The sequence below is a fragment of the Podarcis cretensis genome, assembly GCF_951804945.1.
Source record: "Podarcis cretensis genome assembly, chromosome: 8".
NCBI classification, from domain to species: Eukaryota; Metazoa; Chordata; class Lepidosauria; order Squamata; family Lacertidae; genus Podarcis; species Podarcis cretensis.
In genome coordinates this window covers 84,919,682-84,940,295 of record NC_137177.1, presented here as the reverse complement: position 1 = coordinate 84,940,295, position 20,614 = coordinate 84,919,682, and the positions used below count along the sequence as shown (strand labels likewise).

Below are 20,614 nucleotides of genomic sequence, written 5' to 3'. Positions count from 1 at the left end.
AGTGATTGTACAGAGTACAGCACTCAAAACAGCCTTCACAAAGTTGTTGTTTTTTTAAATAAGGCTTCAGATTTGTTGGGACCTGTGTGGCCAGGCACTTGTGATTTTTCCAAATTTGCATGTACAAAGCATTCTGCATGCCTTTTATCACAGAATGTGTGTTGAGTACCTTTATCCTTTCCCTAGCGCTGGTGTCAGCACTTTGCTCCCATGGGAAGCTGCTGGGGCCCCAATATCTGCCTTGGGCCCCCCCTTACAAAACAAAAACCACTGACCCAGCACTCTAAGCTGCTTGGTTTAGCTGCACTCCAATTTCTCCTGGAGTGACACTACGTCTGAAGCATTGTAAAAGTATTAAAATGGCAGCAAGACCCAGAAATCTGGTGCTGTGTCTACTGTTAGGTGAGCTTGCCAAGGCTCCACCATCAAAGCTGGGCCCTGTCCCACCACTCCTCCTATTTTCTACAATCCAGAATTAAATACTATGGGAAACATTATGTCTAGAGAACAATGCAGCTTAACTGGCTACCTCACCACCCCTCCCCATCAATTAGCTGCCGACTGGCAGCCACACTAGTGCTTTTGAATCAGGACTGTAAGCAAGACACTGGCAACAGCATTCTCTGAAATGTCTGAAATAGGAAGGAAAACCAAAGAACTCACGCCGATGCATTTCCCGGTATAGGATAGTCAGAGCTTGTAACGAATTATCGTCCGTGGGTTCAAGAGCAGCTACTTCTTGTGCTAAAGTGAAAGCTTCATCTTGCTTCCCGGTTCTTTGCAGGCCGATCGCTTTCAAAACCTACACATGGATCAAAGAAGCAACTTTTAAGGGGTTTCCCAGCAGCGATATAAAGGAATCACTATGGGGGGGGGGGGAAATCCAGCTGCACAGTGAATGGGGCAGAATGGGCAGGTGGTAACAATGCAGCACGTACCAAAGAAAGGAGCTGCAGCCCACAGGCAGAGCACATGCTCTGAATTCAAGTGGCCTGAAATTCAACCTCTGATGTCTCCAGGTGGGCTTGGGAAAAGCCTGGTTGAAGCGCTGAACAGCTGCTGCCAGTCAGTGTAGATAATATTGAGATGAACCAATGGTGTTTTTATATATAATGCAATGCCTTATGTTCTCTTCTGCACCTCCTGCCAACCTTAGTTCAGGGATGAAGAGCCCGTGACCCTCCAAATGTTGTTGGGGCTCCAACTCCCATCGCACCCAGCCAGTATGGCCAACAGTCAAGGAGATGGGAGGTGTGTTCCAGCAACCTCTGGAGGACCACAGGTTCCCGACCCCAGCCTTAGTTCACTGGACATCTGGTTAACTTAACAGAAGACTTAGAAATCTAAGTAAGCTCAGACTTTGAGACACATCACTAGCCAACACTGTAATAAAAAGTTGGGGTCACAACATACCTACCGTTGCAGATCTCATAGAAAGAGCACGCTGAGCAAGCCTCATGTTAATAAGCTGCCCAAGGGCAGCTGGGTAGGAAGGGGATACCGCATTTAACAAGGTGCACTTTAAACTTGCTCAGCTGTGTCCCTGGAATTCCCTTCTGAAAGTTTAGAAGGTGGAGACTTTGATGTTTTCCCTTCCGGAGAATTAAAACCATCTTATTCTTCCAGGAGGGGCATCAGTTGGCAGATAGTGCCCAATACCTAGCAGCCCCCCCCCCCGCCATGTTGTCCATAGTACTGCCACTACTGCCAGCCAATTCTAACTCGCAGTCCACCAGGCATGCCTGCCCCAGACTTCTCTATATTGTAGGGGTGGGAAAACCTTCTTGGCCCAGTGGGTCAGAGCCTTATCATTCTCCACCCCCACAGATTACCCACCTGTCAAAATTCCCTTGTGCAGCGCTTCCAAGCTGGCTGTCAGTCACTAAAGAACCACAGCGCAAGGGGCTTTGTCAACCCAATGCTTGCCACTTTCCCAGTGCTGCACATACGGCTGGCAAAGCTGCTTTCTGCAGAGATTGGCTGCATGATCAAGTTCCCCATGGGGAACTTGGCCAGGCAACCAATCCAGCCATTTCTACACATGCCCCATATCTGACACCAAGTGTGTGGGGGAAACACTGGGACCTGTTCTGTGCCAGATGTCACCTGCAAGTCAGAGGTTCCTCACCCCTCTCGTAATTAGTCTTATACCTACCATGTGACAGTATTTAAGTATGTTTGACTTGGTCAACTGACCAACCCTAATTGCCTTGTTTTGCTGAGCCACGTCAACGTAGATAGAAGCAAAAGTTGAAAAAACATTAACTTTTGCTCTGTTGCTATTCAACAGCTTGACTAACGTGGCAGCAAAGTTGACCTCATTGTTGTGAGTTTGTGGAACAGAAAGGCTGGAGTAACACGGGTTAAGCTGAAAAAGAAGAAGTACAGTGGTACCTCAGGTTAAGAACTTAATTCGTTCTGGAGGTCCGTTCTTAACCTGAAACTGTTCTTAACCTGAGGTACCACTTTAGCTAATGGGGCCTCCAGCTGCCGCGCAATTTCTGTTCTCATCCTGAAGCAAAGTTCTTAACCCGAGGTACTATTTCTGGTTTAGCAGAGTCTGTAACCTGAAGCGTCTGTAACCTGAAGCATCTGTAACCCAAGGTACCACTGTAGTTGTGCACTGGTGGTGGTCAAAGCACAATCACGCTCCCACCCCCATGTGTCCCATGATAGCTAAGGGTAAACATGGCAGAAAGCATCCCTCTTTTCCAGAACAGCCCAGGGATCAGAACCTCCTTTCAGTCCATGTGTCACATTCCCACATGGGCAACCTTCCAGGAGCCATGTGCCAGATTTAAAAGTGGGTGGGGCCAGATACAAAAATGGGTGGTGCAATGGATTTGACTCTTACTTTTGCATCGTTCACACTACATTCCAGCCATGCAGAAGTCAAAGCTTTCTACAGACAACCAAGAGGCATTATCACAGTTCAAGGACATATTCCAGTCAGGCAAAAGCATCTGAAGAAGGCACAGTGTAGTGCCAATGAGGGATATGGCCCTGGGAGAGTCCTAAGTGTGAGACAGAGAGATCTAGAGGGCTGTCTTCAATTCTCAGGGCTTCAAGTTCCCCACCCTATACTAGCAATGCAACGGCTAAAGAGAAGAGCCTTGCCTTGTTTATTTAAGACAGAACACACTGACTTTTTAGCATGTTAAAACAAACAAACAAACCCTGAGCTTACCTTAGCACAGTGAAGGTCTTTGTGTTTCTTCAGCAACTTGTCTGCCTGCTGGATTGCCATTTTATTATTGCCATTGTCAAGGTAATCTAGTGTAAGAAAGGGGAAAACCACAAACATTATTCTTAGTGATAATTTTATTGTTTAATTTTTTTGTAAACCACTTTTTTAACAATCAAGCAGTGTATAAATTTTATGAACTAAATAAAATGCATAAATACTGCAGACTTATTTTCTGAGGGGGCAATCTTCACGTTTAGGTTAATTTAGAGGAAAACATGAAAAATAAAGATGAGTAAAGAGTAATATGATAGAGGTATTTAAGATTATAACTGCTGTAAAGGAACGGATAACTTATCTGGCCCCTCCCCCTTACTTTCTTGCACAACACTAGATGTCAGAATCTACCCAATCAACTCCAAAGGTGATGAGAAAACCACCCAAGGTAGCTCTTCACACAACATAAAAATTAACTTACCACCAGCTTATGTTGGGTTTTTAAAATAAAGGAATAGAAAAATTATGGGAAGATAATTCTTTGAATGGTTAATAGTGATGGCAAGCCTCTGTGATCAATGGCAGTATTTCTCTGACTTCTGGATGTAGGGGGTGGTGGGGAGAAGAGAGAATAGCAGTTACTGGCGTTTCCCATGTCATCTTCCTGGTCATTATAAAGTCACAATGCTGAACTGGATCAACCTTAATCTGTCCCAGCAAGGCATTCTCATGAAAAACCTTACAGAAGCTTTTTAAAGGGTTAGCCTTACTCCCATTTCTTATGTATACATCAAATGGGATTTGCCACCTTTATTTGGTTTATCATCACAACTACTCAGTAACAGGCTATTACTACAACTTTCAGAGCTGGGATGGACAGGGACTTGCCCAGGTCTATGGCTGAGGAGAACTCAACTCCTCTCTATCCACTGACTATATATAGGGGCTGGGTACAAAAAAATAGCCCTCAATAGAAGTTCATAAATGAGTACTTCAGGAGTGACCCAAAGAGGAGCAAAACAAGATGGTAACAAGCAAATAATTAAGAGCAGTTTTGCTAGCATTCAGGAGGAGCATGATTGAAATACTGCTCCATTTCTAAAAGCAGGGAAAGCATTGACCTAAGGCAATTTTTCTCCACAAACATACATACAGGTAAACAAAAATGGGAGAAGGCAATGGACACCCAACAGGAAAAAGACTAGTCTGGAGGGTCCACAGAAGGAGCATAGCAGCCTCCTGCACCCCTTTGTCTCTTGCCTGAAACAACAGGGGAGCACGTGGCTCAGGTTGCAAATACTATATTGTATTCTTGTTCTTACTCTTAGCTCCAAGCCCACATAGAGAGCATGAGCACTATGCAGAAACATTAAAATAGGCACTGTGACGTGGTGGTAGCACTGGTTTGAAGTTCTGGTGCTCGGCATCGGTTTACCTGAGATTACACAGTGTGGACTGAAGCCCCAGTGTATTTTTAATAACAAAAACTTTATGGAGCAATTGGAAAAGTGGCAGTTCACAATAAATATAAATGGATGCATAAAGAGTATGATTAGACAACCTCACCAGGTTTCTCTAAAACGTTGCAAACACCCTCTGTTCTAACAGAATTAGCTCAGCTACCAGAATGGCAAATTGTTGAGAACAGAGTCTTAGACTTCATCCGAAGGGTGAAGGACCTTGGGGAATATAGTACTACAACTTCATTAAGCTTCTGTACAACATATAAGCAATTAAGATAAAAGGCAAACAGCAAATGTAAAAGATGCTTAACTGTCATCAAATAAACTGACTGTTGCTGAATAGTGAAAAAAATAAGAACATGTCCAAACATTTACATTAGTTTTCCCCAGCGACAATTGCCTTTGCAAACTCTGCAACTATGTTCACATGTCCAATTCATAGTCAGAGGGCAACCAACAGCATTTACCACTATATGCTTGATTACAAACTGGCTGTTTCATGTAGATAAGACATGAAAATCTTTACACAATGGAAGCAGAATTTGATTCAAGGTACTCCTGATTGTACATAACTAAAAACTATGGTCCAACTTTCAAAGATCTACAAATAAAAACTGTAAACAAACTTGAGCTCATCCAGTTGAAATTAATGGGACTTACTGTACTTGTGACTTAAAATATACAGTCTATCCAGGCTACCCAATCCACAGTAACCCTAGTGTCATCAGGATATTACACTGGTTGTCACTGGGCTCCTGGGCTCAATTCAGGATGCTGGTTCTAACCTACAAAGCCTTGCACAGCTTGAGACCCTAGGACTTGAAGAAAGCTTATATGGGGCTTGAAATCATCTACAAAGAGACATTCTGAAAGTGCTTCCTCTTATTAAAATTTTGAGGGTGGCAGCAAGAGATGGATGCTTATAGATGGTGCCTTCCATCCCACCTGTGGAATGCTCTCTCCAAGGAGCTTGCTACTCATTTCTTCTGCACAAGGTAAAAACTTTCCTTCCTTTTTTTAAAAAAAACAGGTGGGTTTTTAGTATTTTATAGTTAACGTGTTTTTCCTCAGCCAGTAGCTAGGTAACATTTTTACTGCAGATGCCACGTCTTTGAATGGGACTGTTCTGTGTTCTGCCCAGACTTGTGTTCAAAGGGGTTTTCTTGGTGGGTGTCTGTGAGATTTAATTTATGCAATAAAAAACCCTGTATTGTGATATTTTATGTTTTGTTTATCTCTAAGCTGCCTTAAGGAACTCGGATAAGAGACACAAATTCTATTACAGTGGTACCTCTGGTTAAGTACTTAATTCGTTCTGGAGGTGCGTTCTTAACCTGAAACTGTTCTTAACCTGAAGCACCACTTTAGCTAATGGGGCCTCCTGCTGCTGCTGGAGCACGATTTCTGTTCTCATCCTGAAGCAAAGTTCTTAACCCGAGGTACTATTTCTGGGTTAGCGGAGTCTGTAACCTGAAGCGTCTGTAACCTGAAGTGTCTGTAACTCGAGGTTACAGACTGTATTACCACTGTATTACAGAGCAAGTATGGAGTAGTGGTTAGGGTGTTCGATCAAGAAGTAGGGAACCAGCATTCAAATTCCCACTCAGACATTAAGCTTACTTGGACCATTCATTGCCTCTTAGCCTAGCCTACCTAACAAGCAGCATGAGAAACTCAGATATATAAGCTAGGCTCCAAATGGCACAGCTGTCACCACAACTGGAATGTCTATTTGCCAGGGGGTTGGACTAGATGACAGCCAGGGTCCCTTACAACACTACAATTCTATGATTCTATGATCTCAACTACATTGCTTGACTGTAGCTTGCTCTTACAATTCCCAGCAAGGGGTCCATGATTTGTGCGGCAGTGTAGAAGATCAAGACACATGTCTTTTGCTGGCACATAAGTCACCTGTCTCAATGCAGATGTCAGTTGCCAACCTGGTGCTCAGAAACCTCCACGCAGTCGCAATCAGACCAGCACCAGTAACAAAACACACCTAGCACCTGGCAAATTTTAAATACTGCTCACAGGGTTGCTGTAAGGGTACAATGGGGAGCAGAACCATGTATATTGCCTTGAGCTCCTTGGAGGAAAGGTGGGATTTAAATGTAATAACAAATAAATTAAATACTTATCAGTGCTTCTAATAAGCCCAGTAGGTCTTTCTAAGGTCCAAATACAATGCAGATTGTTGCTTGTCAAATTATATATTTTTGTATGTGACTTGTTTGTTTTAAGGAGTATTACCAGAAACTACTTATGGAAAATCTAGATACTAAAAATATGTCATTTAAGAAATAAAAGAACTACCTCTTCTTCTTAGTTTTCAAACCTAGTTTTCAAACTTAATTTCCCATCATAACTGATCAAGGCTCCAACTCAAAAACACATCCTATACTGAGGCACAACTTCATGCATATGAACACACTCAAAAGAATTGAACACACAGAACTTCAGTCCACTTCTTTGAAACAGATTTGCAGAAGCTGAAGTGAAAGGAATTTCTCTTTTGAAAGGCAGAGGTAGCAGAATTAGGTTCAGATCTGGTACTAATAGAACCTTTTGGCTACACACCATTCCATTGAATTCATTCAAAGTGCAGAAATGTCATGGACATTTGTGTCTCTATAGTCACATCTTAAACCATGAGGTTTGCACCGTTCTGCCCCAAAGCAGTTCTTCTAAAGACTCTTGACTAGGATTTCATATTGGCAAGTTAAGAACTGCTTCTTCTTTGCCTTAACTTTCTTCAGTGCTAAACATTTAAAAAACTCTCAAACCAAGTACAGCATTTTATCTTCCTTTTCCAGCATTTGCCAAGTACCAGCGCCTAGGGCTTGCCGATCGAAAGGTCGGCGGTTCGAATCCCTGCGGCGGGGTGCGCTCCCGCTGCTCGGTCCCAGCGCCTGCCAACCTAGCAGTTCGAAAGCACCTCCGGGTGCAAGTAGATAAATAGGGACCGCTTACCAGCGGGAAGGTAAACGGCGTTTCCGTGTGCGGCTCTGGCTCGCCAGAGCAGCGATGTCACGCTGGCCACGTGACCCGGAAGTGTCTGCGGACAGCGCTGGCCCCTGGCCTCTTAAGTGAGATGGGCGCACAACCCCAGAGTCTGTCAAGACTGGCCCCTACGGGCAGGGGTACCTTTACCTTTACCTTTTATGTACAACAAAGCAACCTGAGCTCCTAGCCAATATTCCTAAGACAGGTTGAAAAGGAACAGCATCCAACACATTTTTAAAAATTATTATTCATTTCATTTTTATACAGTTGTATATTAAGAAAACTATCTCAAAGCAGTTTACAGCCTACATTAAAACACCAAATAAAACAATCCAGAATAAAACATTACTGAAGGAACTCAAATATAAAGTATACATTCAAAGCAACATAATTAACAGGAAACTAAAATATTATCCTGAAGCACTACAAAGGAGGTCAGCTTTTGACAAAGAGAATGCATATTTAACTCGGCAGTTAACAAAAAAAAATGGAATACAGTATTACAAAGTAGCTTCCTTAAGCAGTAGGATCCTACCCAGACAACCAACTTTTTAAGTTTATAATGGGGGAGTAAGGGGCGACCAAATTAATGTGGTCACTGCCTAACGAAAGTGAAGGTTCTCCATACACTGTTAGAAACTTGGGTATATAAACTAGGCGCCAAATGGCACTGTGAATCTAGGTTGCAGTCGCCGCAACAGAATGCCTATTCACCAGGGAGTTGGACTAAATGACCCTTGGAATCCCTTCCAACACTACAGTTCTACGATATGAACTGCACTGCTTAACTTGCTCTTACAACTATTCATTTGTCTCAGCGCAATGACACACACTGGAAATGGAAATGGTATTAACAATGGACTAAGACTAATGTGGAGATTTCTGGTGCCTGACTATTTTCCAACTGTTCTCCAAGTGTTTTCACCTGCCTTACTGAGAGATGCAGATAACGTAAAAGTTCCATTCAGCATAAGTGAAAATGTGTAAAAAGTAGCAATAGATTTCATAAGGAATATAACATTTGTATATCCCGCAGCAAGAAAGTAATTGCAGGCGACTCCCAATTTACGCAGGGGTTACGTTCCAAGGCACGTTTAAGTTAAATTGTGTATATTCAAAACACCATTGGGAAAAGCCTACAAACATTCCATTCTGCCCCCTTTTTTGGCATTTTCAGGTCACGTCTGGGTTCGGCGCGATAAGTGTGGTCATGCACATCTCAGACGCACCTAAAAAGGTCACTCACTGCCTGTAAAAGCTGGATCAAGTTTTAGACATAGCAAAAGAGAGGCTTGCATTTAAAGTGCTGCTTAAAGTTATCCTGATCAAGAAATTATTCTTGCGGACTTGTAATCCAGACATATCAAACCTTTAATGGATTGTAGCAGGGCACTGGTGAGGGTTGGACAGTGATGCCCTTTTTCAGATTGTTTCTCGCTACTACATCAAAGGCAATAGAGAGGGGGCTTGGAAGTATCATATGGTCCAAAACTCTAAAGCAGGCTCGCCTGAAAAAAGCTCAACAACTTTTTACCTGAACCCCAAAAAAGGGGGTGAATCGCTGTCTCTTGGGAGTTGGCCACCCCTGCTCTAAAGTTTTGCAAAGGAAACAAAAAGAGCTGCTACACCCATACAGTACTACTCAATGAGATTAAAGATGCCAGCATCACACACACCCCTCTAAATTAACAGCAACAACAAAGCCATTGCTACCACCACCACCAAGCCACATTAAGTAAGCCACACAAGCAGGCAAGACTTTACAATTCATATCTCCCTCCTCTGGTTTAAAGAGGATATAAAGTTTGTGGCAACCGGTCGCATGAATGTCATGCACTCCTCACCCCCTGCTCAGTCCAGCCTAGCAAATCTACTGTTAGGAAAAACAGGTCTATAAGCTCCTGCTTCTCCATCTTGGCTCCATGAATTCTATAATAAGGATCCGTGCAGTGCTGAAACCCCCTTGTTCACCCACAGGACCACCTGTCTTTTTAAAAGCACAAATGTATGAAGCTCCAGACTATCTGCTAATGATATATACTGCATTAAGAAATGGTTTTAGACCATGGCCTGCCACCCTGCTGAGTCCAGAATAGGGAGTAAGGGGGGGGGGAGAGAGGGTCCCAAACCCACCATCTCCTCCTGGAGAAGGAAATGGTCAGGATATGATGAACTTCTGACCACGTGTGCCAGACCCCAAAATCTCCCTTGTCTTCCTCCCACAGGGTTTGTAATGAACTTGGCAGCTCCTTCCGCTACAATCCACACTAAGGCCGGGACAAATATGGGGGGGGGGGGTTCTGCTCAGCCTCTTCCCCCCCCCCCCCTGCAAATGCCACAGTAAAAATGAACACGAGGCACCCACCCGCCAAATCCCACCACAATGACAAACATGGAGGTGCCTGCTTGAGCCCACAAGACCACACAGAAGCCCAAACATGGGGGGTGCCTGATGAACGCGCCCCCGAAATGCCACAATAGAGGTGAACACGAGGGGACGGCGTTCCTTCCCACACCCCAATACCACAACAACTATGGACATTGGGGGGGGGCCTGCTTAAACTACCCCTCTGCCCCGTACCACAATAAGAACGATTTTTTTTGGGGGGGGGGAGGCAGCCGCCTGTTTAGGCTTTTTTCCTCCCGGCCCCCCGCCTCAAACTAGGGTCTCTGAGGGGAGAAGGTGAAAAAGGCGGGAAGGGTCAAGTATGGGGGGGGGGGACGCTGGTTCGGGATGAGGGGGCGGCGAAGGGTAGGAACGTCTTTTGGCGGGGGGGGGCCTCGGCTGAGGGAGAAAGGGCACGCGCGGCCCCGCGCTTAGGACGGGGCCGCGCGCGCGCTAGGGAAAGGGGAGGGGGAGGGAGGGGAGGGAGAAGAGGGGGGGAGGGGAACCCCCCCCCCACGCCCGCGGCGTCGGTACCGTAAATGGGCCGGAGGCGCCGGTCGTTGGGGTCCTGCACATGGCCCCGCGCCGCCGCCATGATGAGAGCGCAGAACCGCAGCGCGCAGCCGCCGCCGCCGCCGCCACAGCCAGCCAGCCAGCCGGCCCGGCCTGGGCGGGCCCGTGTGGGGGAAAGGGGCCGGGCTGAGGCTGAGGCGAGGCGCTCCGAGGGGGCCAAGACCGGCCAGGAGGCGGCGCTTAGCGGGCGTCCTCGCTTCCCCGCCGGCCTCCCTCGTGGGCCTTGAGGCGCCGCCGCCGCCGCCGCCGCCTCAGCCTGTGAGGCGGGTAAGCGAGCTCCCCTCAGCGAGCCGCGTCACTGGCATTGTGGTTGCCTTGAAGGGCCTCGTTTAGGGGCAGCTCTCCTCACAACGACCCTGCGAGGTGGGCTGTATTGAGGGGGAGGGTGTCCTCCTGGCCCCTCACAAGCAGCCGGGCCAGGTAGGCAGGGCCGGATTTAGGTATGATGAGGCCCTCAGCTACTCAAGGTAATGGGGCCCTTCATTATGTCCAGCTGTCCTTTGTCAACAACAAATTGTCGCTGTTTTTTGTGTGTTGAATATATGCTATATGGTAATTTATGGACCTAATAGGTATCTAAAGCCATTTGCACATAACAAAATATGTACAGTATTTTATCAGCGTAATTGTTGAACTGAAATACAATTAAGAATAAGTATATTAATAGTGAAATAATTATTAAGCTTTAACTTAAAACGATTTTTTTACTCATAACAAACTTAATAATGCAAACACATTGGCATTTGGCAATAACTTTCTATAGGAAAGCACGCCTTGGTTTTGGAACACTTTGGTTTTGGAACAGACTTCCAGAACGGATTAAGTTTGAGAACCAAGTTACCACTGTACTGTATATAGAAATGAGCAAACCAGTGATATTTTAGGGAGCAGGCTAGCTGGCGGGGCCCATTACTTACATCAAAGGAGCCTACACAACGCAAAACACTGTTGCTGTATGTAGGTTTTATTTTGTTTTTTATCTTACATTTTGGAAATGTACATCCAGTTTTTTCCCCTTTAATTTTTTTTGGCTTGTTTAGCTTATACATAAATCCGGCACTGGAAGTAGGCCTCTCAGGGAGCTGAGAGTGGATTTGAACCCAGGCGTGAGGCAGGCAAAGAGGAGGCAGTAGCAGCCCCCTCTTAGCCTTCCCTGCCACCCCTTGACGAAGGAACAGTTCACCAGGTGCGGTTGTTGCAGCAATGGCAGAAGGTTATTTGGTGCTGTTGACCCAGGCGGCAAGCATTCTGTGTTGGTTTCCGTGTTAGAAACTTGAGATAGGAAAGCTAGGAGCTAAATGGCACCTTAAACCTAGGTTATGGGCGCTGCAGTGGAGTGTCTAGGTGCACTTTTTTTTTTTTTTGGTAACAAGAATACAAGACCAGGCAGGCTTTCTCCCAGGTAGACATATGTTTGCTAATACAAGGAACATTATTGACATTTTGGAACTTTTGCAAACAGACATAAATACAAAAGCAGTGTTAATTTTTATAGATGCGGAGAAAGCCTTTGATAATATCTCTTGGAAATTTATGAAGGGAAATTTAAGAGAAATGGGAGTGGGTCGGGGTTTTGAGAATGGGATTGATGCAATATATTCAGAACACAAGGCTATATTGATAGTAAATAATGTGGTTACAGAAGAGTTTAAAATTGAAAAAGGAATACGACAAGGCTGCCCGATTTCCCCTTTGTTATTTATATCGGTTCTGGAGGTGCTCTTGAATATGATTAGAGGGGACCGGTTGGTGGAAGGGATTCAGGTCGGAGCGAAACAATATAAACTTAAAGCTTTTGCAGATGACCTGGTTCTGACCCTGCAGGAGCCAGAATCTAGTACAATAAGAGTATTACAATTGATTCAAGATTTTGGTCGGGTGGCGGGATTTAAACTAAATAAACAAAAAACTAAGGTGTTGGGAAAAAATTTGACAGATACAGAGTCGGAACGGTTTCAGAGAGAAACAGAACTAACTGTGGTTAAAAAAGTAAAATACCTAGGGGTAAATATAACAGCAAAGAATCTGAGTCTATTTAAGGATAACTATGAAAAATGCTGGTCTGAAATTAAGAGAGACTTGGATAGTTGGACAAAATTGAAGCTTTCCTTGTTAGGCCGTATTGCTGCTGTTAAGATGAATGTATTGCCAAGAATGTTGTTTTTGTTCCAAACACTGCAGATTGTGGACAAGACGGAGTGTTTCCAGAAGTGGCAGAGAGATATTTCTAAATTTGTCTGGCAGGGCAAAAAGCCCAGAATTAAGTTTAAGATACTAACTGACGCAAAAGAAAGAGGGGGCTTCGCCCTGCCAGACTTAAAGCTGTACTATGAAGCCGCAGCTTTCTGCTGGCTAAAAGACTGGCTACATCTCGAAGACACTGATGTACTGGACCTGGAAGGTTTTAACAATGCTTTTGGTTGGCATGCATACTTATGGTATGACAAGGTTAAGATCAATAAGGTCTTTAAGAACCATATTGTCAGGAAAGCAGTATTTAATGTCTGGACAAAATACCAAGACTTATTGGAAAACAAAACTCCGAGGTGGCTTTCACCTCTGGAAGCCAAGGCCCGAAAAAGACCCAATATGGAGGCCAAATGGCCAAAATATTGGGAAATATTAGAAAAAGATGGAGATAATTGGAAATTGTAGAGTTTGGAGAAAATGAAGGATAAAGTGCGAGACTGGTTACATTACGCTCAGATTAAAGAAGTCTTTAAAAATGATAAAAAGGTAGGGTTCCAGGTGGAGAAATCGAAGTGGGAAACAGAATTGTTAGAACCAAAGACTAAGGTATTATCAAGAATGTATAACTTGCTGTTAAAATGGAATACACAAGACGAATTGGTTAAATCGGTTATGATAAAAAGGGCTCAGGATATTGGGCATAATATTATGTTTGAGGACTGGGAAAGGTTGTGGACCACTGGGTTGAACTTCACTGCATGTAATGCTTTGAAGGAAAATGTAATGAAAATGATATATAGATGGTACATGACCCCAGTTAAACTTGCCAAAATATACCATTTGTCTGATAATAAATGTTGGAAATGTAAAGAACATGAAGGAACATTCTTTCATCTCTGGTGGACCTGCCCTAAAGTGAAGGCCTTTTGGGAAATGATATATAATGAGTTGAAGAAGGTATTTAAGTATACCTTTACTAAGAAACCAGAGGCCTTCCTTCTGGGTATTGTCGGCCAGAAGGTGTTAAAGAAGGACCGAACATTTTTTATGTACGCAACAACGGCAGCAAGGATACTCATTGCTAAGAATTGGAAAACTCAAGACCTACCCACACTGGAAGAGTGGCAGATGCAGCTGATGGACTATATGCAACTGGCCGAGATGACTGGCAGAATCCGAGACCTGGGAGAAGAGAGGGTTGAGGAGGACTGGAGGAAATTCAAGACTTATTTACAAAAATATTGTAATTTGGTTGAATCTTAAGAAGGATGCTAGATCATAAATAATTGCCCACCACTGAATTAGATCTGATTTTAAGTGAGATTAAGGAAAATATAAATTTTTTGGAGAATTGTTAGATTTTATTTAAACGAGCGGAGATAAGATTGTAAACAAGTGGGTAATTTGCTTGGAAAAATTTTTTTGGGAGCGGGAGATGCGAGGGAGTCCAAAGAAGCGACGACGAAATTATGTTATGATATAAGAAATGTTGTTTAATATTTACACATGTGTATTCAAAAAACCTTAATAAATATGCATTAAAAAAAAACAAGAATACAAAGCTGAAAATGAATGAAATGCAGCTGAAACCTTATATTCACTTTTCACATGGTTTAGTCCTCCTCTGAAGACTGCAAAAAAACCAAAGCTGTGCTTCCCCTGCCCGCCCCCCCGCAATACAGTGGTACCTCGGGTTACATATGCTTCAGGTTGCATACGCTTCAGGTTACAGACACCGCTAACCCAGAAATATTATGTCGGCTTAAGAACTTTGCTTCAGGATGAGAACAGAAATCGTGCTGCAGCAGTGCGGTAGCAGCAGGAGGCCCCATTAGCTAAAGTGGTGCTTCGGGTTAAGAACAGCTTCAGGTTAAGAACGCACCTCCGGAATGAATTAAGTACGTAACCAGAGGTACCACTGTATTCTTAAGACGGTCCCTTCTCCAATCTTCAGAGAGTAGCTGGAAGTAGTGAGGCAGAATAAAGGTCCTCCTTTCCTTCCACTCTGCAGTTTTAATCTGAAATCTTAGGCGCAACACTGTGCCCAGAGCTCAGAAACTAATGAAATTCCTTATCACAAAACGATTGCCTAGAACAATGGGAGTTTCGAATGCTGGTTGGTTTATCTATCAGATTCTACTCACCAACCTCCTTCAGCTGGGAAATGCAAGGGGATGTGTGTATCCCCCCACTCTTTTATCCTTGCAACAGCCCTGTGAATTGTCAGGGTCACCCATGGGGCTTTGTGGCTAAACAAACGCCTGGAGGAGTTGTCCCTCATTCACAGTTATTACAGGAGGATAATCATACCCTACTGTACTGGGATTCTTCAGGGTGGTTGTGAGGATTGTTAAGATAGTGGTGATCAAGGGGGAGGGGGCAGGTAATCAATCACAAGATGCGGTTAACACCATTTGAATGGTAATGCCCATCAACTGGAGGGGGGCAGTCCCTTCAAATATTTTATGGAGGTTCCTTTGCCCCTGGGAGTTGGCTCCTATAATAATAATAATAATAATAATAATAATAATAATAATAATTTATTATTTATACCCCGCCCATCTGGCTGGGCTTCCCCAGCCACTCTGGGCAGCTTCCAGAAAAATATTAATATACTGTAATATATCAAACATTAAAAGCTTCCCTAAACAGGGCTGCCTTCAGATGTCTTCTAAAAGTCTGGTAGTTGTTGTTCTCTTTGACATCTGATGGGAGGGCGTTCCACAGGGATGGCGCCACCACTCCTATGGTGGTGATAACTGTTTCAAGCCATGTTTTTCTTTCTTGGCCTTTCAGTCAAATTTTCTTCCCGCCAATGATCTCAGGGTAGCATATGTAGACCCTTACAATGGCACTGTGATGTAAGAGTGTAGAGGTGGTTGTTAACTTCCCACTATGTTTCAAGATGTGTTTCATGTTCCTGTTCACCCCATTACCTGATTGGTTTGCTGCACTTGCAGCTTCTCCCCATACTCTATTCAATGAAGCTGCTGTCTGCGCATGCACAAGTATCTGTGCATGTGTTACAGCTGTCTCAAATGTACACACTTCAGCTTAACCCCAGCATATGAGTTTGAATCGAATGGAAGCTGGTTGGAGAGTAAACTCATCAATCAGCAGTATTTCTCAAGAAACTACATGAAACACATGGGTTGTAGCTGGCATCAAACACCAGATTATGGCTTCAGACACCAGTGGTGTTTCTCAAAGACAACAGAAGAATAGTGTCCCGATCAAGGGAAATAAAAGTCCTGCTCTATACCATCTTGGTCAGACCCTGCCTGGAGTCCTCTGTCCAGTTCTGGGCACCACAATTGAAGAAGGATATTGACAAGCTGGAACATGTGCAGAGCAGAGCAACCAAGATGATCAAGGGTCTGCAGACCAAGATTTATGAGGAATGGTTGAGGGCATTGGGTATGCTTATTCTGGAAAAGAGGCTGAGAGGAGGTATGATAGCCATCTCCAAATATTTGACAGGCTATCACATGGAAGATGAAGGAAGCAACATAAGTACTGTAATAACTTTCTGACCATAAGAGCTGTTTGACTGGAACAGACTTCCACGAGAGATGCCGGACTGTCCTTCCTTGGAGGTTTTTAAGCAGAGGTTGGGTGGCCATCTGTCACGGATGCTTTAACTGAGATTCCTGCATTGCAGGGGGGTTGGAATAGACCCTCAGGATCCCTTCCAATTCCATGATTCTATGGTGGGAACGCAGTAGAGCCTCAGTACATGGTATTGCATGCACACCCTTAAGTATTGTGGGGGGCTGGCACGGTGTGCTTTGTGTCTGAGCTGGGATTTCTAAGGGGCTGTTTAACCCCTCCTCTTACACCACTGGATCTTGGGTCTCAGTTTGCATCTTGCACAGAATGAAAACTGAGGGTGCATTGTTAGCACCTGTGGTTTACTGCTGGATGCAGTCCTACTACCATGTGGCGCTTAATCAGCAGCAGTTGGCTATTAAATTACAGCTGAAATTTCCTGCTGTAGCTTATTGCTTTTTTCTTCAGCTTGAGTCAAAGGGAAATCCCTAATGGTTATTTATTAAATTAAAAGCATTTCTAAAACCAAGGTGGTTTAGAGGAAAACAATAAAGCACCAACATTACAGCATGAGTGTCAGCTGGAAACGGGCGTCAATGGTCTGGGAACACCTGAGCAAAGAGAAACATTTTTAGCAGGCGATGCAAACATGCCCCTGTTAGTAGTTGCTATATTGCTGGGGCGACTTAATTTCACAATGCGGACGCATATTGCCTCTGATATGGACCTTGGCCATATGGACTAGTAGCCATTGACAGCTTTCTGTGAATTTGTCAAACCCCAAGTTAAAGCCATCCAGGCTTGTATTGGTCACTAATTCTATAGTGCAACTATGTGCCAATGAATGCTTCATTTTGTCTGTGCTATTCCTTCCACCATTTAGTTCTTCCACCTCTGGTTCTTGTATTATGAAAGAGGGTAGGAAGCCTCTTCACCCATGCCGTCTTTCCATTTTCTTCACATTGTGTATGTCATTTCATTGATAACCAAAAATAGAAGTGAAAGATTCTGATCACCTTCTTGAAGCTATATTGGCAGAAGAGGGGAACACAAGAGCCTTGCACTTGCTGCAGCTCATTCCTGTGGCAATGCAATGAGGACAACCAAACCAGCATTTATTTATTTATTTATTTATTTAGTAAAAAAAACCCTTCACATGAAGATCATGTAGTAGTTTACAAAATAAAAAAGAACACTAAATAAAGGATTATATGGCAGAAATGGGTAGCTTGGTCCCAAACTGTTTTGCACTTGATAGGTTGAAACAGCACTTTGAATTATGCTAGCATTTTCTCATACCAGGGATCTTCCAAAAAGGAGAGGGTATGAGAAAACCCTGATTGGGAAGGCAGTGATTTGGGAAACATCATTAAATAGCAGGATGGATGAGTTCAAGTGCCAGTTGCTTTGACCTTATCCTGTATGCTATTCCTCTAAGGCCCTTCAGAACATCTGCACATCCACCAAAAAGGCATGGAAGGTGAGTGGCTTGTCTGGTGTTGGATCTCCCACCGGTGGTTTTTGTAATGAGGGTGGGTGATTGAACAGGGAATGAGAAGCTCTTGGCAGCAGCTCTTTGTTATTTCTCCGCTCTGCCATAAAGAATTCAGTGGCAAAAGTTAAAGTCGGAAATTGAGCTGTCAGAAGGGAAATTAAAGTCAGACGTCCCCTCCCCATCATAAAGCCCTAAGGTGCAACAAATCCAGCAATGTCTCAAAAATTGCATGCACCAAATGATTGTATCCTAGGGATGAGCAACCCGCGTCCCTTCCAGCGCTGTTGAACTTCAACTACCATCAGCCCCAGCCACCAGGGATGATGGAAACATAAGCCCAGCAGCATCAGAATAGACACAGGTTCCTCACTCACACTGTAGAAAGCAAAGCCAATCCTGTTTCACAGTGATAGCAACACGGGTGGATATAGGGACAGAGCACTTTCTCTAGGTCGATGTGAGCAGAAAGAGATGCCTTAGCTGCACCTCATGGACACTCAGCGGCAGGAACGCCCGGCCTGTGGAGGAGGAAACAACAGGGAGACGTAATCACGTATGCAAATATGCATGCCCTACAGCATTGTGGGAGAAACAGCCAGGGTGCAGACTGGGGGTTAAAGGGCACCCCAAAACACTAGACTGTCCAATGGGGCCCTGGTAGCACAGCTGCTTTACAGGTTTGAGCTTACTGGGACTGCAGAATGGAGGTCGCTGTGTCCTTAACAGCAGAGAGAATGAGGGCCAGGAAGCGCGCTTGCCATTTCAATTCATACTTACCTGGCAGGGGAGATACCATGATCACAAAGGTGGTTTTCCCAGGGTGAGGCTCATCCATTGCACTTCGGGTGTGCTGACCCCTGCGATTTCCCCAAATGCGGGAAACTCGACTGCATAATTTGTGGTAGTGGGGGACTGCGTTCGCGCTTTCCCCTGGACACTGTGGTTCAAAAACAGAAAATAATTCTACTTGTTACTGTTACCTTCATAGTTTCCATTTCTGGTACAGTTACCAGAACTGGTATAGTTATTGTTTTAGCTTTCTATCTCATTCTTTAAGCTTTGCTTTCTATGGAATTCAAGTTGTAAAATAATAAAGTACAATATCAGCAATAAAAATGCTGTTAAAATGTATACAGTACCTAGCACAGTCCATTACAATTTGTAGAAGGGATGTTCACCTGACACCTTTGTTACATATCTTTGGGTGCTAGGCAAAAAACATTCCTTTTGCCCCAGGCCTTGGGCTAATTAAACAATCTATGGCCTTTTAAACTGTGGGAGGGTATTGCTTTGAAATAGAGGAAAACAATAGAATGGGAAAAACCAGACATCTGTTCAAGAAAATTGGAGATATGAAAGGAACATTTCGTACGAAGATTACCAAAGGACAAAAGTGGTAAGGACCGAACAGAAGCAGAAGACATCAAGAAGAGGTGACAAGAATACACAAAGGAATTATACCAGTAAGAGATGGATGTATCGTACACCCCAGGAAGGTTGGTTGCTGACCTTGAGCCAGACATCCTGGAGAGTGAAGTCAAACAGGCCTTAGAAAGCACTGCTAATGACAAGGCCAGTGGAAGTGATGACATTCTAGCTGAACTATTAAAATTTTTTAAAAGATAATGCTGTTAAGGTGCTACACTCAATATGCCAGCAAGTTTGGAAAACTCAGCAGTGGCCAGAGGATTGGAGAAGATCAGTCTACATCCCAATCCCAAAGAAGGGCAGTGCCAAAGAATGCTCCAACTACCACACAATTGCACTCATTTCACACGCTGTCAAGGTTATGCTTAAAATTCTACAAGGCAGGCTTAAGCAGTATGTGGATTGAGAACTCCCAGAAGTGCAAGCTGGATTTCAAAGTGGCAGAGGAACCAGAGACCATGTGCTGGATTATGGAGAAAGCTAGAAAGTTCCATAAAAACATCTACTTCTGCTTCATTGACTATGCAAAAGCCTTTGACTGTGTCAACCGCAGCAAACTATGGCAAGTTCTTAAAGAAACTGGAGTGCCTGATCACCTTATCTGACTCCTGAGAAATCTCTATGTGGGACAAGAAGCTACAATTAGAACTGGATATGGAACAACTGATTGGTTCAAAATTGGGAAAGGAGTACGACAAGGCTGTATATTGTTTCCCTGCTTATTTAACTTATATGCAGAATTCATCATGCGAAAGGCTGGGCTGGATGAATCCCTAGCCAGAATTAAGAAATATCAACAACCTCAGATATGCAGATGACACAACCTTGATGGCAGAAAGTGAGGAGGAATTAAAGAACCTTTTAATGAGGGTGGAAGAGGAGTGTGCAAAATATGGTCTGAAGCTCAACATCAAAAAAACTAAGATCATGGCCACTCCTGGCAAATAGAAGGGGAAGAAATGGAGGCAGTGAGAGATTTTACTTTCTTGGGTTCCATGATCACTGCAGATGGTGACATCAGTCACGAAATTAAAAGACGCCTGCTTCTTGGAAGAAAAGCAATGACAAACCTAAATAGCATCTTAAAAAGCAGAGATATCACCTTGCTGACAAAGGTCCGTATAGTTAAAGCTATGGTTTTCCCAGTAGTGATGTATGGAAGTGAGAGCTGGACCTTCAAGAAGGCTGATCGCCGAAGAATTGATGCTTTTGAGTTATGGTGCTGGAGGAGACTCTTGAGAGTCCCATGGACTGCAAGAAGATCCAACCTCTCCATTCTGAAGGAAATCAGCCCTGAGTGCTCACTGGAAGGACAGATTCTGAAGCTGAGGCTCGACTCCCTG

General features: G+C 44.0%; 1 protein-coding gene and 1 long non-coding RNA gene across 3 annotated transcripts in view; one reads left to right on the top strand and one right to left on the bottom strand.

The window, feature by feature from the left end:
- Positions 1-10,733, bottom strand: part of NAA25 (N-alpha-acetyltransferase 25, NatB auxiliary subunit) — a 36,003-nt gene extending 25,270 nt beyond the window's left edge. The window contains exons 1-3 of the mRNA XM_079986866.1: positions 10,571-10,733; positions 3,188-3,273; positions 664-802 (exon numbers count right to left, since the gene is read on the bottom strand). Coding sequence (XP_079842992.1) covers positions 664-802; positions 3,188-3,273; positions 10,571-10,631 — 286 coding nt within the window. The 5' untranslated portion in view covers positions 10,632-10,733. The remainder of the gene's footprint in view (positions 1-663; positions 803-3,187; positions 3,274-10,570) is intronic.
- LOC307222290 overlaps positions 1-20,614 on the top strand; it is a 100,990-nt gene that overhangs the window by 62,479 nt on the left and 17,897 nt on the right. The gene's annotated exons all lie outside the window — the stretch shown is intronic.